Consider the following 14,000-nt stretch of genomic DNA (forward strand, 5'->3'; position numbering starts at 1 on the left):
AATATTCCATCATCAGTGCTATCAGGATGTACATGTTAAAATCGACTAAATACATGGGCAAAAACCCTTTAAATGTTAGTAAATTAACTTTGAATTACATTATTTAACTTTATAAACCATGATGTTTAAGTTACAACAGTAATGGATAACATGTCAACGTAAGACTCCACTGGAGGTTGCTAGTCCTGAGACGAAGTGTCTACGAGGACTTGTTGATGGCAACATTTAAAGGGTTTTTACCCATGTATTTAGTGGCTTTTAACATGCACATCCAGATAGCACTGATGATGGAATATTAATTCCGAAAACGTTCTGTGATGTGGCCCGATAGGGTTTTTAATAGTATACCTTTTATAAAGGAATTTTTAAATAAATTTTTTGTGATACATGGTATACAACCAGCTACAGGAATTTAGTTTCCTTGTGGATTTTTGAAAAATTATTTTCATGAATTTCTTTTATTATATTTAGGATAAATTGTAGATTGATCATATCATTTTGTTGAGTTTATGCTGAGTGTACATTTTTCAAGACTACATTTTCTAATAGATTTTTATTGTCTAGGAACCACACCGATGGACATTAGACAGCAAAACATAGCTAACCTGTGTTGTCTTCGATAGGACAATTGTCCAACCTTCTAGACAGTAAGTGCCCCTTTATGTGCTTTTGCCTTTATATGTCATGGGTAATCTAGAATATTTTATGTAATTTACATGAATTTCGAATTAGATAATCAAATCTTTTCTTTATTTGATTTTTATTCAAAATATATACATAAAATACACTAGATTTATCTCATATTTGATATATATGCCAGTACTTTTTTAATTCACTTAGGCTAAAATGTCCTTCTATTCTTGCACAAGGTAAAAATGAATTTACAGTTATTGCAGGTCTGCTGTTTCATATATTTTCTCTAAATTACTTTCAAAAACTAACAAAAAAAATCTACTTCTATACCTTCTTGTTGCATTTAGCCGACAATATTGATTATCTTTAATAACCAACAGTGGCTATATTACTTTTCAGTAGTAAATCAATCAAGTTAGTAAAAAATAAACTTTTTTTCGTCACAACTGTATAGAAAGGTTTGACATTATTAAAATGTGTAGTATGAGATAGTACAACAATACTCTCATCTAGGGATTCATCTATTTTTTTAGTGGAACTATTTTTAAATAAAGAATCAAAACGTCAAACTCATTATTTTGTTCAGAACTTAAAAACTTGTCTATTTAGAGATTTGACATCTACAGATAACTTTTTCAGGAAAAGAAGATACACAAAATGAGATATGCTAAACTAAAATCGGTTAACACACAAAAAAGTTATTGCAAAATTAATAACAAATTCACTGTTTTTAAATATTGTTAGTAACTTTTTTATTATTTTTTAAAATTTGTTTAAATGTACCTGAACTAGAGGGTCTTATTGTGTTTAAATTGTGTGCAAAAGATGGACCAGATTGGTTAAATAGTTTTTGCGATTAAATTTGTTTATAAGGTTTTTTTTTAAAGAGGTAATTTCTACAGCTGGTCCAGATAATTTGACTGAATGGATCGCAATAATCTGGGGCTTATTTGCTTTGCTAAGACGTATTCTATTAACCTATGGAAAAAAGTTTAAAAAGATTACATTTATGTACACATAATGATTTAATAATAAATAGCACTTTTTAAGTTTATAAACATTTACAATAACTCCGTAGAATTTATTTTAAATTAAATGTCAAAAAATATTCGGAAAGCTGGTTAAAAAACACAACTTTTTAAAACAGAAAAAAGGTGCTAACGCTCTTATGAGCCAAGATAGTCTCTTCTTAAAAAAAACAAACGCTGTTATGTTAATTAACAACATTATAATCAATATTTTATAAGAAAAGTCAAAGTTTTCAACAAAAACTTTTAGCAAACAAAATTATTGAAAATTGTTTAAACAAGAGTATTAATTATTGTAGGATCGTAGTGAGTGTAGTGATCAAGGATCAGTAGCGCTCTTCAAAAAATCAACACAATTTTAAAATTTAGCTCTCGGAAAAAAAATGAAAAAAAAATCTCGGGTTCCACTGAACATAATTTGCTATTTCTTTTTTTTTTTTAACTGGGTACAACGTTAAAATAACGTTAAAATAATAACATTTATCGTATTTTCATTGCAAAATTATACAAAACAAAGCAGCTAATGACTACAGGGTGTACAAAAATCTTTTCTTAAGTCGCCTTTTTATTGTTAGTTGTTTATTTATTTATTCAAAATATAATTATAACAAATAGATGTTATTTATAAATATTATTAAATTATTATTTAAAAACAATTTTTCCTATACTCCTATACTTAATAAATTTGAACAAATCCGTTTTTTAGTATTAGAGAACAAAAAATCGTCTATATACATATATTCAATATTATATTATAAGAAATTATAACTTCTTATAAGTTTAAAGTCATTATTTGAATTTACCTCACATATTTATTATAGTCCGGGTAATATGGGCGTACTGGCTAGGAAAAATATTCCCAAAATTGCATGTTGTCAATGTCTTCAAGAGAAAAAAATGGTTTAATCAATTTTTTTAAACAAATTGTACAATTAATTTTTCTTTTTCGTAACAATTTTTTTTGGTTTATTGGCCAATTCTGAGTAAAAAATGTAACTTTTCACTCAAATGCATCTTTTTCGAGTTATAAACAATGTAAGGTCTTAAAAAGTGCGAAGAAAATAGCTTTATAAATAAACACAATATTAACCCCCAATAAAAAGTTCCATCTCTTGTCCGATCAATCAAAGACAATATTCCAAATTAACAACACGGAGTTTATGAAATTACTTGTGCAGACTGCCTCCGATCCTATATAGGCCAAAAAAAATCGTAGAATCCAAAGTAGGATTTATGAACATTCCATTTCTGTTCGCAATTCCGACTCAATTTCAGCTCTAGGTCAACACCATCTTCATACAGGTCACAAAATTGATTTTAAAATTCCAGAACCATAACCCTTATCCGCTTCTATAAACCTAGAATTATCCGAGAATTCATAGAAATTGAAAAAAGGCCAAATTGTCTCAATAAAAGAGATGACGGCATACGGTTACCTTCGACTTGGAGACCTCTCATAAAGAAAATACCATTGTGAATGATGTTTTAATGAGCAATGAGTGTTTTTAATAATATATATGTATAGGGTTTTTATCGCGGTTCTCAAAGAATTAGTTTGTAAGCACTTTTTTAAATTATCTTTATTATATCTATTATGAAACACATATATTTAACATAGCCAATGTAAATTTAAAATAAACTATCTTTAAATTGGAATTCTTATGAAACTAATTAAATTATATAGACAATGTAAATTTTAAACAAACTATCTTTAAAATTGAAATTGTTATGACATCACTAACTAAATTATATTAACAAAATTTTGTACCTTTCTGTCACCGAATGCCTAAATGAAACTGTTCTCCACTATATAGATTTTAATCACCACTCAATGTCTTCGTTCTCAGCCTCGGTTATCCTTGTTTTTGTGAAATTCCCTTTTCCAATTATCAGCTTCCACCAATTTAAAATATTTTTCTTCTTAATAGCATTTATATTTATTCTTCCTTTTAATACACCAATATCCAATCACCAAATAAATTATATAATTTTAATTTTCAATTCATACTTTCTTCCATTATCCAATCACCATTTATACATAACATAATTTTTAATCTTCAATAATATTCTTCTAATATACTTTCCAATACTATCAAATTTTAATACTAAATCACTGATTATTGCATACTTTATACTTTCTTCCTAATCACTAACTGTAACTAACTGTGTCTGTCTTCTTAATAACTAATTGTCTGACCATCTTTATACTGACTTCATAGTAACTCTCCGACCGCTTACTGATTGACTGGGCTTATACTGACTTCACTAACTGTAACTATATGTAAACTAAACATTTCAAATTAACAAATAACCCCACTTTATATTCGTAATTATTATTTAAATGTCTGTCACTTATTCAGAGTAGGTATTTTTGGTTGCCTATGCACATGGCTCACTTATATTTACAATATTATAATTATAAAAAAAAACTTTTTACACTTATTATATGCTAATTTCTTAAAAATGCCCTCACATAAATATATATTTTATAGTATATAACTTATTAAAATAACCAAATACTTTTTATATCTAATATTATCTAGTGTATAACTTATAAATTATTTTTAATCACTATTTTTCTTTCTCCTATATAAAATATCGTTTCAATACCCCAAAACTAGTTTTAAAATAAATAATTTACTTATTATTTTTTTAAATATTAATTTTCTTCAAAAGTTTAAAAACGCTTTTTATAAAGTTCTTCGAGAATTTAAAAGATTTAAGCAGTGTTACAGTTCGTTCGTGATCATTGAATCGACCAGTCGATTTATCGAGTGCGAAGTAATTAACAACAGTGTTTAATTGTGAATAATTTTGTTAAAATTTCTAGTGTAGTAGTTCTTATAAGAAACTTAATTATCAGTGAGTTTATAATATGAGTGCCAACCAGGGGGGTGGTGAAACCCCCCAAATTGGAACTCAACCCTCATCCAAAGGTGACATAGATGTCCCAAATATTTGGGATATGGACGTAGAATCAAATCGTAATGTATTAGATAAAACAAAAATAGAAAATATCAATAATCCAAATGTAAGTACAATAATTAATAATTCTAACGTAAAACATACGGAGACAACAACAGATATAAACGAAAAACCAGTACGTATTCCAAGTTTTTATAATAATGTAGATATCGCTCCTTTTTACGTGTATGTTGAAAATAGTCTAGATAAATTTGATGGTAAATTAAACGCAATTAGGATAGGAGATATTTTGTTCAAAGAACATCCAGAATTGGATTCCAAAATTAATTGCATAGACTCGATAGGGCGTAATAGGTTAAGAATTAAATTAAAAGACTATAAATCGGCAAATAATTTATTAAAATCGGTTAATTTAAAGAAATATAATTTGTTGGCATATATTCCTAAATTTATTACACATAAATTTGGCATAATACGAAATATAGATTATGAGTTTGATGAAGGGTATGTTAAAGGGAAAATAAATCCAGTTGATATGCATTGTAAATTTAGTGTTGAGGCAGTTAAACGAATGAATCGCAAAGTAATTAAACCGGACGGTACTAAAGAATACAAGCCTACAAAAACCTTTTTTGTTACTTTTAAAGCATCTAAGTTACCACAATATATATGCATTAATCATGTAAGAATCCCGGTAGAACCCTACGAGCAAAAGGTCCTACTATGCTTTCATTGTTATAGATACGGTCATTTAATAAAACAATGCAAAAGTAACGTTCGTTGTTTAAAGTGTAAAGAGGGACACGAGACAAAAGACTGTAAAAAAAATTTGGTAGAAAAATCATGTTTCTATTGTAGTGGAAAACATTACACAAATGAAATAAAAGAGTGTCCAGAATTCAATAGACAAAAAGCAATTAAAAAATTAATGACGGAGCAAAATTTATCTTATGCCGAAGCTAACAAAAAAACCCCTAAATTTACTTATGCACAAGTGGTTAATAAATATCCGGGACCGACCGAAATCTTAAACAATAATTATTTAGCCGACAGTAATCACAATTTAAACAGTAATTCTAATGCTTTTCAGTCACAATCTAATATATTTCCTTCTTCCCAAATGCAGCCAAGCGGGCAAAAGTCGAGTTCGGTAAACTCCCAGCATTCTGCGGTTTCTCACAAAAGACCTAGGGTGGTGAGGTCTCAAGAACATGATAATACACTGAATCTACATAAAAAAATTTTATCACCAATTCATTTACCGAGTTCATCGACAGCCGTTTTCGAAAAACAAAATTACACTTCAAACTTAACATTGAATCAGCCTCATCAAGAGACTTGTGTCACTGTTACGGAGAATGCTTTAGTAGGTTTAATTTTATCCATTATAGGAATCTTAAAACAACAAAATAAATTTGAAATTCAAGAATCAACTTTACTTAGTATTATTCAAGATAAATTTAATGCAATATCTGATGAAGAGTTGTTTTAAGATTTGCCAGTGGAATTGTAGATCAGCTACATCTAATAAAGAAAATCTTCAAAATATGTTAATAAGTGAAGATATAGATATTGCTATGCTTTCAGAGACGTGGTTTAAGCCATCAAAATATGTAAATTTTGCAGGTTATAACGTTATTAGGAAAGACCGCCCTGACGGATACGGCGGGGTGGCTTTTCTGGTAAAGTTAAAGTTAAAATATAATGAGATTATTGTAAGACACTCCAATAAACTGCAAGCAAACTGTATCCAACTACTATCAACCAACAAAATCAGTATATTTTTTGTAAACATTTATGTTACTCCAAGAAGTTCCATAGGGACGGATGAGTGGGGCGAGTTCTTGGAATCTCTCCCGAAACCATGTGTAATCGGGGGTGATTTCAATGCTCATCACACTGCTTGGGGATGTTTAACAACCAATTCTCAGGGTAACAGGTTACAAGATGCAATAGATAATACGGATTTGGTACTATTAAACGATGGCAGTCATACATTAGTGCCCACATTAAACAGTAACTCCTCAGCGATAGACTTAACACTCTGTTCATCAGACATAGCACATCTTTTTGAGTGGCAAATTATGGACGATCCACATGGTTCTAACCATATTCCGATTTTAATTAAATTTAACTGTGAAATGAGCAGTAATGAAATGATGGTGTATAGTAGATGGATAACAAAAAAAGCCAATTGGAATAAATTTCAAAGCGAAATGGACGAACAATTTATAAATAATGATAATAATTCTAATTACAGCCAATTTATTAATGCAATTAATAATGCAGCTGTAAAATCAATACCACAGAGATATAAATATAAGCAAAATAAAAAAATAAACACTGGTGGAATGATGAATGTCAGGCAAAAGTTAATAACAGAAAACATTTATTTATAATATACAAAAACAATCCAAATCTGCAGAATTTAATAAACTATAAAAGAGCTGATGCAATAGCAAAAAGAACGATAAAAATAACCAAATCGGAATCATGGAAAATATATTGTCAGTCCTTAAATAAAACCACGCCTATGAAACAAGTTTGGCAAAAAGTAAATAGTTATAAAAATAGAAGACAAAACAATACACATTACATAGAATCAGGTGCTGAATGGATAGAGGATTTTCAAAATAAATTATGTCCAAAAGTTTGCATTTCTAAACCATTACAACCTTGTGCATATGATTCCTCTGGAAATTCAGATAATTATTTAACAGCGCCTTTCAGTCTGTATGAATTGAATAGAGCTATGAAAAAAAATTGTAATACATCCCCTGGAAAGGATCAAATTCAATATAATATGATATTTAATCTATCTTATTCCGGCAGAAATGCGTTGTTGGATATATATAATAATATATGGTTTAATAAAATACCAATTCCCAATGATTGGCTTGATTATATTATAGTCCCTTTATTAAAGCCTGGAAAAAAATCTAATAATTCAGATTCTTATCGACCTATAGCTATGGCATCTTGTTTATTAAAAACTTTTGAACGAATGATTAAAAATAGACTAGAACATTTTTTAGAATTCAATAAACTATTACCCGAAAACCAATTCGGATTTAGAAAAAATCGTTCAACGTTAGATAATGTGACTACTCTAGTTACTGACATACAAAGTGGATTCTCACACAATTTTTCAACAACCTGCTTATTCATAGATATAAAAGGAGCGTACGATAATATTCAATTAGACATTTTAATGGACAAGATGCAAAAGCTAAAACTACCAGAACTACTTATTTTTAATATTTATAAATTGTATAATGAGAGAAATATTTATATTCGTACACTAGACAAGTTAATAGGTCCTCAAAAAGCTGCTGTTGGCCTTCCTCAGGGCAGCATATTAAGTCCTATTTTGTACATTATATACTCATTTGACTTGGATACTATATTCCATAGGAATATAAAAACATTACAATATGCTGATGATATATGTATATATACGGCAGAACAAAATATAGAAAAATGTCATCAAAATTTAGAGGTAGCTTCAGATTCATTAGAAAAGTGGGTAAAGAATAACGGATTTTCCATTTCAGAAAATAAGTCAGCAGCTGTTACATTTACTAGGAAGAGGTTTCATCATCCGTCTTCAATAACACTAAAAAATTACACACTCCCGTACCTAGCTTCAATTAAGTATCTAGGTATTACTCTAGATACAAAACTTAACTGGAAATCTCATATTCATTATATAACATCTAAAATTGAAAATGCTATAAACATCATAAAAGTTTTCAGCCATAGTAAGTGGGGGGCAGACCCTAATATTTGTCTTCTATTTTATAAATCTTTTATTCAGTCAATACTCGATTATGGGTGCGTATTATATGGATCGGCCTCTGAATGTCATCTTAAAAAGATTGATCAAATCCAAAATAAATGTCTACGAATCTGTAATGGGTATCTGAAATCTACACCCATAGTTGTTATGGAGGCGGAAAGTTGCATACCTCCACTTCAGTTAAGGAGACAATTCTTAAGTAATAAAAACTTATTTAAGATATACGCAAAAAATGACAATCTTACACACACAATACATCAGTTAACTATCGAGGTTTTAACAAATCGATATTGGAAATATAAAAAAACTCCTCTATTGATCGAAAGTTATTATAACTATCCAGAAATTAAGGACAATATATTAACTATTAACAACTTAACGTCTTTTAAACACTACGATATTCGTCCTGTATTCCATTTAATCGATGACTACCCTAGACTCCCAGAAAAATTACTAAATAAATATTTTCTTAATAAAATTCATCATAAATGGGAAAATCATGATTACATCTTTACTGACGGTTCTGTAATTAATGGAAATACCGGTTTGGCTCTTTATCATGTTAATAAAAAAATAAAGCGACTGTATAAACTGCCTAAGGGATCGTCAATATTCACTGCAGAGATAGTCGGAATTAAAAATGCACTAATCTATGCTCAATCCCTATCCGGCACTAATATAGTAATATTCTCTGACTGCAGAAGTGCATTAGAAAAGATAAAAAATATTAACATAACCGACCAGTATGACGATTTAATTAAAGATGTATATGAAGTACTTACAAAATTGAATAAAAATGAAAAGATAATTACATTATCTTGGGTAAAAAGTCATTGTGGGATAGAATATAATGAGATAGCAGATAGATTAGCAAAAAGGGCTACTACAGAAGGGGAGATGATTAACATGAAGCTACCTTTGAACGATCACGTAAGCCAAATGAAAATAACCATGAAAACTAAATGGCAAGAAAAATACGAAAAATCCAACTCTGGGAAAAAGTTTAAATTGTTGCTTCCAAAACTAAACATAAAACCATGGTTTTTTAATGTACAAAATAGAAATTTTATAAAAACAATTTCACGAATCAGAAGTAACCATGCAATGTATCCGGAATATAAACACCGTTTAGGTATCCATAACGAAGATTATTGCGAATGCGGAAAACATGGTAGTTTAGAACATATTATATTAGAGTGCGCTTCTATTCAACAAGAGATCTCTACACTACTTAGTAATCTATATAAATTAAAAATAGACACACCTTTTAACTTATCGAGCTTACTTGCAACTGAAGATATACGAGTATATGAGGTTATTTATGTACATACAGTTAAATGTAAATTTAAATTATAAGCACACTAACATAAATCCCACTCTTTTGTATCCATTCCAGGGGTCCCCTCCCTATGTATAATAATATGTGTTGTTCATTAAATATAAGATAATATTAGATACGCATTAAGTGAAAATTAATAATTAACTGAAGCATTTTCCTTATAACTTTCACACATTTGTTCTGGCTAATTGGCTTAGTTCCAGTGCCATAAAACAAAACACACACACACACACATAATTTTCTTATCCACATACCTTAGTAAATATAATAAATTAAATAAATAAATAAATAAATATATATATATATATATATATATATATATATATATATATATATATATATATATATATATATATATATATATATATAGATATATATTTATATTTATATACATATACATACGGTGTCAAATCCGCATAAAAGATATTTGAGAAGTTAATATTTTTTATAATTATATATTATATACTTTACGATTTTGTGTTCTAAAAATAATTTTTTAATATTAAAAAACTGATTTTTTCAAATTAAATAAGAGTATTGGCTGCCTTGTTTTGATAATTTTGCAATGAAAATACGATAATGTTATAACTCAGTTTAAAAAAGAAATAGCAAATTTGGTCCAATATAACCCGAGATACGTCATTTTTTTTTCGATCGCTCCGTTTTGAAACTGTTAGATTTTTTGAAGGGCGCAGCTGGCAGTTCAGTCGGTTACCTTCACTCCCTCTATTAGTCGGAACGCAAAGTACTCTTTGTTTACATCACTCCTGTTTAAAAAATTTTTAATAATTTTGTTTGACTTTTTTTACAAAAGATTGGTTAATTTCAGCCCTTAATATTGTTAATTAACGTAACAGTGATTTCAAGAAAAGGCTTATCTTGGCTCCTAGGGGTTCTAGAACATATTTTTTTGGTTTTTAAAGTTGTGTTTTTTAACCAGCCAATTTTATAGCCATTTTATTTGAACTAAACTATTGTACATGTTTATAAGCTTAAAAAGTGCTATTTATTATTAATTTTTTGTGTAGATAAATGTAATTTTTTTAAACTTTTTTCCATAGGTTATTAGTATACAACTTGAAAAATAAAATAAGTCCCGGATTATTGAAATTCATTCAGTCAAATTATCTGGACCAGCCATAGAAATGAGCTCATTTTTCACAAATCAAATTTCGTAAAAACTATTTAACCGATCTAGTCCATCTTTTGCACAAAATTCAAACACGATATTAACATTAAGTTCAGATACATTTAAACAAATTTTTATAAACAATAAAAAAAGTATTTAAAAACAGCGATTTTGTTGTTCATTTTGCAAAAAATTGTTTTATTAACCGATTTTAATTTAGCATATCTCATCGTCAAATCGCTAAATAGACAAGTTTTTAAGTTATGAGCAATTGGCAAAAGGAGTAATTGGCCTATCATATGTTTTTAGAAAGTTTAAAAAAATATTTTATGCTGTAAACGTTACATCATATAACGAATCCCAAATAGATATATGCCGCTGATGCAATAACTGTGCAACAAAATTACTTAAATTTAAAAATCAAACAAGTCCTATTTAACAGAAAAGTTGGAGCTTATTTTATACTTAGAAATGAAATGATAAAAGTAGAATTTTAAAATTATATGCTGAAGACATAACTGTAATAGCTGAGATATTTTATATCAGTGTTATTGACATGTGCCATCACATTAAATGAACTATTCGCACATTCAAGTCTGTTGATCCGTTTTCTTCACTCGAAAGAACTAAAATGGCAAAGATTTTTAAAGTAACTTTGGACTGTTTTAGAATTACTTGCCTTTTTTAGGAGGTACCATACTTTATAGCTTATGTATTTGGTATAGATCAAACCTGAGTTTTTTGTTATCTAGTACCCTAATATCCCCCAATAACAATGGAATGAATTTATTATACAGTAGAATCTATTAGATTTAAAAAAACAAATTTTGAAATTCTTAAATTACTAAATCAAGCAGCCTCTAGAAAAGTTTTAATAACTGTAAAATCATTGCTTTACCTTACACTGATGTGAGTCTGTGCTTTTGACTAATTTATGTTTGCATGTTACCTCACAGGGTTAATAAATAACAAGCTTCAATCATGTCTGCTAGTCAACTTTTGGATTCATGTGTGTAAGTACCATTGGTGTATAACCATTAGTTTATCGTTTGTTATTTAGAAGTGAAATTCTTCACAAATAATTGTATTGGTTGTATACAAGTTGAAACCAGAACAAGCCAACATAACATAAAAATACCACAATTCATTGTATAGATGGACGAATTAAAAATAATATTCTTTTTCTTCAAAAATAATTTTTTCAAGAATCTGCATTTTGTTAGAAATTCGATTGCATTATGCATTTCTATTTTTTACTTTTAAGTCAGTTTCTTTGTCCTGACATACTATATTAGATATAATCTTGTTGATTTCCTTTCTCAATTATCCAGTTCTCTTCTATTTTACTTAAACAATTAATGTGAGTCTTTTTTCTAAGTTGCTTTTTAGTAAAAAGATCAAATAAAACCAAAATCGGCTTATTTCACAATTTTTTGCAAAACTACTATTAATTATAATATATTAATTATTATATTAATACTACTATTTATTAACAAGTGAAATAAAAATAGCCATTTGATTATTAGATTCCTTCAAAAATATATGCAAATATAGTTGGCATACTTTTATACCATGCATTTGGCAGTACCCGAGTGCAAAAATCTATTAGCTGGGCGGTTATATGAGGTACTTATCGACTGATTCACCAATCGTACTCTATTAATATTTTTATTAGTTGTTACAAACGAGGCGGTTATCGCCGCCGACTAATAATCTTCAAATGCGACCTATAAATTTTCTGATTCGTCACTGTTAATGTCCAATGCCGAAGTCTGTGATTCATCAACAGCAAAACATATTATATAATAGTGAGGACGTAATAGACAAGGCGAAAAGTTCGTGTTCGTTCGGAAAAATATTCCCATGAGATTTTTTTGCATAATTTGTTTCATGAGATACCCCAAAATAAGGTACAAGAGGTCGCCCAGGCGAAAAGTTGTTTTTTTCTTTTTTTTTAAACAAATTGTAACAATAATGTTTTCGACCAAGACAAATTTTTTTATAATTTTTTCGGCCATTCTGAACAAAATAGGTTACTTGTAATTTTTCTGTAAACTTGATCATTTTCGAGTTATAAATTCAATTATTTTTAAATTCGCCAAGGATCTAAACTCAAGTTCAAACCTTGCCCTATCATTTCCCGATAAGTATTTTGGGCCTATTTCATTTTAACACATTGTTTTTTAATCGTTAAGGAAGCACTTATGACAGGACCGGCGCTTTGGCTGCAGCGTGTATAAGAGAGATAAATAAGATCTATACTAAAACAATTTTTAATTGAAGGTGATTACTTGGCAACATCGCACTTAACGAAGCTCTTAACGATAACTTTTCAACGAAAACATATTCCACTTATCAATTTTGCAGAGGCGTACCAAAAAAAATTAATTATTTATTTAAACACATAAGTAATTACGTAAAAATTAAATCTAAGACCGATATAATTATTAAATTATCATGTGTCTTTTGACAGGTATCTTATAGTTGTCTAACAAATTAAAGTAAAATTTTATTCTTATTAGAGAGTATCTAATACAGAACTTCAAAAAACAGAAAACTTTGGAAAATACTTATTTTTTCATTAGGCTAAACAATCTGAAATTTTAACATACGATCTCGTCATTACACATCATTCTCTATTTATAGAATTGCTGTGTGCTGTAAACGTTATATTTGTTGTTTTAAACTTAATTTGAAAGTGTCCGTGTGTTTATTTGTTTATATAAATATAAAAATATATTATGAATTTCATATAAATTAAAATGAAGTAAGCTAAACTATTATCATGTGAATGCGTGTATATAGTGCATTTGTTTATTTCAGTAAATTCTCGAAATATGAAATGAAGATGGCACTAACTACTAAAGAGTTAATAGCTTTGTTAGAAGAAGACTCTGAAGAAGAAGATGGTGAAAATGCTGACTCACTTAATGTGGTTTATTTGCCGCCATGATTAGATTAGAAAGTTTCTGATGTAGAAGACATTGATGATAATATTATTTGTGAAGAATCAATAAAATCGGATATTGCAGGTACATATGAAATACAAGGGATTGGGAATTTTGACGATTCTGATTATGATATTCCTCTGAACCACAGATAAAACGCCCAAAGAAAAAACCAGGCAAAAATAGTAAATCCAAATTT

The 14,000-nt window shown here is 28.6% G+C and overlaps 1 protein-coding gene across 5 annotated transcripts in view; it reads left to right on the forward strand.

Annotated features, from left to right (window-relative positions):
- Positions 1-14,000, forward strand: part of p120ctn (adherens junction protein p120) — a 63,851-nt gene that overhangs the window by 16,462 nt on the left and 33,389 nt on the right. For 3 of the 5 annotated variants that reach the window (XM_072545893.1, XM_072545892.1, XM_072545897.1), the window contains exon 2: positions 565-647. Coding sequence is in view for 2 of the 5 variants with exons in the window: in XM_072545890.1 (XP_072401991.1) it covers positions 11,835-11,866 (32 nt within the window). In the remaining 3 variants the exon portion in view is untranslated. Of the gene's footprint in view, positions 1-564; positions 648-11,809; positions 11,867-14,000 lie in introns of all 5 variants that reach the window. The other 2 variants (XM_072545890.1, XM_072545891.1) reach the window with 1 other exon arrangement.

Source organism: Diabrotica undecimpunctata, chromosome 10 (genome assembly GCF_040954645.1).
Source record: "Diabrotica undecimpunctata isolate CICGRU chromosome 10, icDiaUnde3, whole genome shotgun sequence".
Classification (NCBI taxonomy): Eukaryota; Metazoa; Arthropoda; class Insecta; order Coleoptera; family Chrysomelidae; genus Diabrotica; species Diabrotica undecimpunctata.